The sequence below is a fragment of the Lolium perenne genome, chromosome 1, assembly GCF_019359855.2.
Source record: "Lolium perenne isolate Kyuss_39 chromosome 1, Kyuss_2.0, whole genome shotgun sequence".
NCBI lineage: Eukaryota > Viridiplantae > Streptophyta > Magnoliopsida > Poales > Poaceae > Lolium > Lolium perenne.
The window spans coordinates 202,838,019-202,840,425 of record NC_067244.2 but is presented as its reverse complement, the minus strand read 5'-3'; the positions used below and the strand labels follow the sequence as shown (position 1 = coordinate 202,840,425).

Sequence of the window (2,407 nt, the reverse complement as noted above, 5' to 3'; positions counted from 1 at the left end):
TATGCATGTTTCCACGGTAAATTGGATGCTCAGGAGATCATTGATCCTACGGAACAGGAGTACTCTGCTATAAACTAGGGAATGGCAGTTCCCCCACAAATAGTTTATGCCGAAACGGCCTGTTCTCGCCTTCTCGCATCTTCGACCCCGACGATGCCAGCCTGAAACCGGCCGCCATCGCCGTTGCCGTTATACACCGCAACTATCTCGAACCATGTCCAGCTCCTCAACCAGCTGGAACTCCGTTCTCTGTGCTACTCTGTTGCTGCAGCTAGTAGCAGGCCAGCTTGTCAATGCAACAAGCTCCTCTCCCTCCTCCGCGTCGGCCATTGTCGCCGAGGCCGTGTCCGGGTGGCACGACCTCAAGATCGAGGGGTACTCCCTAACGAAGGGGCTCGGCAAAGGACGGTTCATCAGATCTGAAACTTTTGTCAACGCATGCTATCGCTGGTGCATCAAATACTACCCCGACGGCGAGGTCTCGCACGGCCCCGACTGGATTGCTATGCAGGTGCAACGTGATGATAGCACCGATGGCAAGGACATCATGGCGAAACTCTCCATCAATTTACTTGACCACGATGGCCGGCCGGTGGCATTGCACAGCAAGATAGACGATCGATTCGATAGATACCGTCCAAAAGATTCGACGGGGTTTATCAGGTTCATGAAGAAGAAAGATCTGGAGGAATCAGAGTATCTCAAGGATGACTGCTTCAGCATCAGGTGTCATTTCACCATCAAGAATCAGACCCGAACCATCGTGAGGGAGCCACGTGCCTCACCGTCCATCACCGTGCCGCCGTCCAACTTGCACCTGCACCTGCTCGACCTCCTCAGAAGCGGACATGGAGCGGACTTAGAGCATCACTAGTAGAGCCCTTAAACCCTCAAAAATAACTGCTTTTTACAGTTTGTGAGAGGAAAAACGCGTAGACTAGAACCCCTAAACCCTCGAACCCTCAAAAAAATTTAAAGGCCCAACCCTCAAACCCATTTTCAACCTGTAGAAGTAGGGGTTGGGGAGGCCAAACAACCCCCAACCCGCACTCATTTTCCTCGTCGCGCGGGAGGGAAATTTCCCCTCCCAACCTCCCGCCTCTGCGCCGCCGCCCGCCTCCCGCCGCGATTCCGGCCGCCGCCCGCCTCCCCTCGACCCCTGCCGCCGCCGCGAGCTCCCCGCCCCCTGATCCGCGCCTCCCCGCCACCCGCCGCCCGATACGCGACCTCCCAAGCCGCGCCGCCGCCCGAGCCGCCCCCCGGCCGCCGCCTCCCGCACCTCCCCGAACCAGCCGCCGCCTCCCGCACCTCCCCGAGCCGCGCCACCCCGCCTCCCCGAGCCGCGCCACCCGGCCTCGCCGCCGACCCCTGCCGCCCCACCTCCGCCTGCGGTGGAGATGCCGCCGCACCGCGCCTTGCCGCGCTCGTCCACCGGCTACCACGGCGTGCGGCTCCGCCTCTCCGGCCGGTGGGGCGCCGAGATCACGCGCGGCGGCGAGCGGTTTTGGCTCGGGACGTTCGACTCGGCCGAACTCGCCGCCCGTGCATACGACGTCATGGTGTGGCGCTACGACGGCGGCGCCGGGCCGCGGAACTTCTTCGACGTCAACAACCTCGCGGCGGCTGAGTTCGTGGCGCCACCGCCGCGCCGAGGAGCGCGCTGTCCGCCGGGAATACATGCGGATGTCCATCCGGAACCGCGATGAGGCGGAAATGGCCGCCTTCCGTGCGGCGCATCATCAGCACGTCGCAGAGGAGCTCGAGTTCTACGCGCAACTGGCGGTGCAGCGAGCTGCGGCGGCCGCCTCTCGACCGTCTTCATCCTCGGCGCCGCCTCCCACTATCGTAGTTGACGATAGCTCTGACAACAACGATCCCGATTGGATCGATAAGCTGGTCGCGGAGATGGAGGCGGAGGAAGCCGCGGAGGAAGCCGCCAAGAAGGCCGCGGAGGACCCCGATTGGTACGACAAGATGGTCGCGGAGATGGAGGCCGAGGATGCCGCGGAGGTAGCCGCCAAGAAGGCCGCGGAGGATGGCGACAGCTCCGATTTCGATGAGGACTTCTGGGATAAACCCTAGATGGTGTCAGTGTCTACCGATGAACTATCTACCTAGTGTCAATGTCAGTGTCTACCTATGAACAATTGTGATATATCATGAATGTTTTAAGGGTTTGAGGGTTCTAGTCTTTGCCCTCAATCCTCACTTTTAAGGGTTTGAGGGTTCTAGTCTGTGCCCCTGTTTTTCACCCCTCAAAAGTGCCAAAAAATGCCCATTCTCAACCCTTAAACTGCTTTGAAGATTTGAGCGTTTAAAGGCTCTACTAGTGATGCTCTTATCTTTGGAGGTGGGCGGTGAGACGTTCCCTACACACAGGTACATCATCGCTCGGTCCTCAGTCCTT

The 2,407-nt window shown here is 59.8% G+C and overlaps 1 protein-coding gene across 1 annotated transcript; it reads left to right on the top strand.

Moving 5' to 3' along the window:
- The first annotated feature begins 214 nt into the window (after positions 1 to 214).
- LOC127336457 (BTB/POZ and MATH domain-containing protein 1-like) lies at positions 215 to 874 on the top strand. Its single transcript, XM_051363265.1, has one exon. The coding sequence runs from the start codon at positions 215 to 217 to the stop codon at positions 872 to 874; it is 660 nt and encodes a 219-aa protein (XP_051219225.1).
- The last annotated feature ends 1,533 nt before the right edge of the window (positions 875 to 2,407 follow it).

Excerpts from the sequence above, each read along its gene's own strand:
- LOC127336457 (XM_051363265.1), top strand. The coding sequence starts at position 215 with ATGTCCAGCTCCTCAACCAGCTGGAACTCCGTTCTCTGTGCTACTCTG.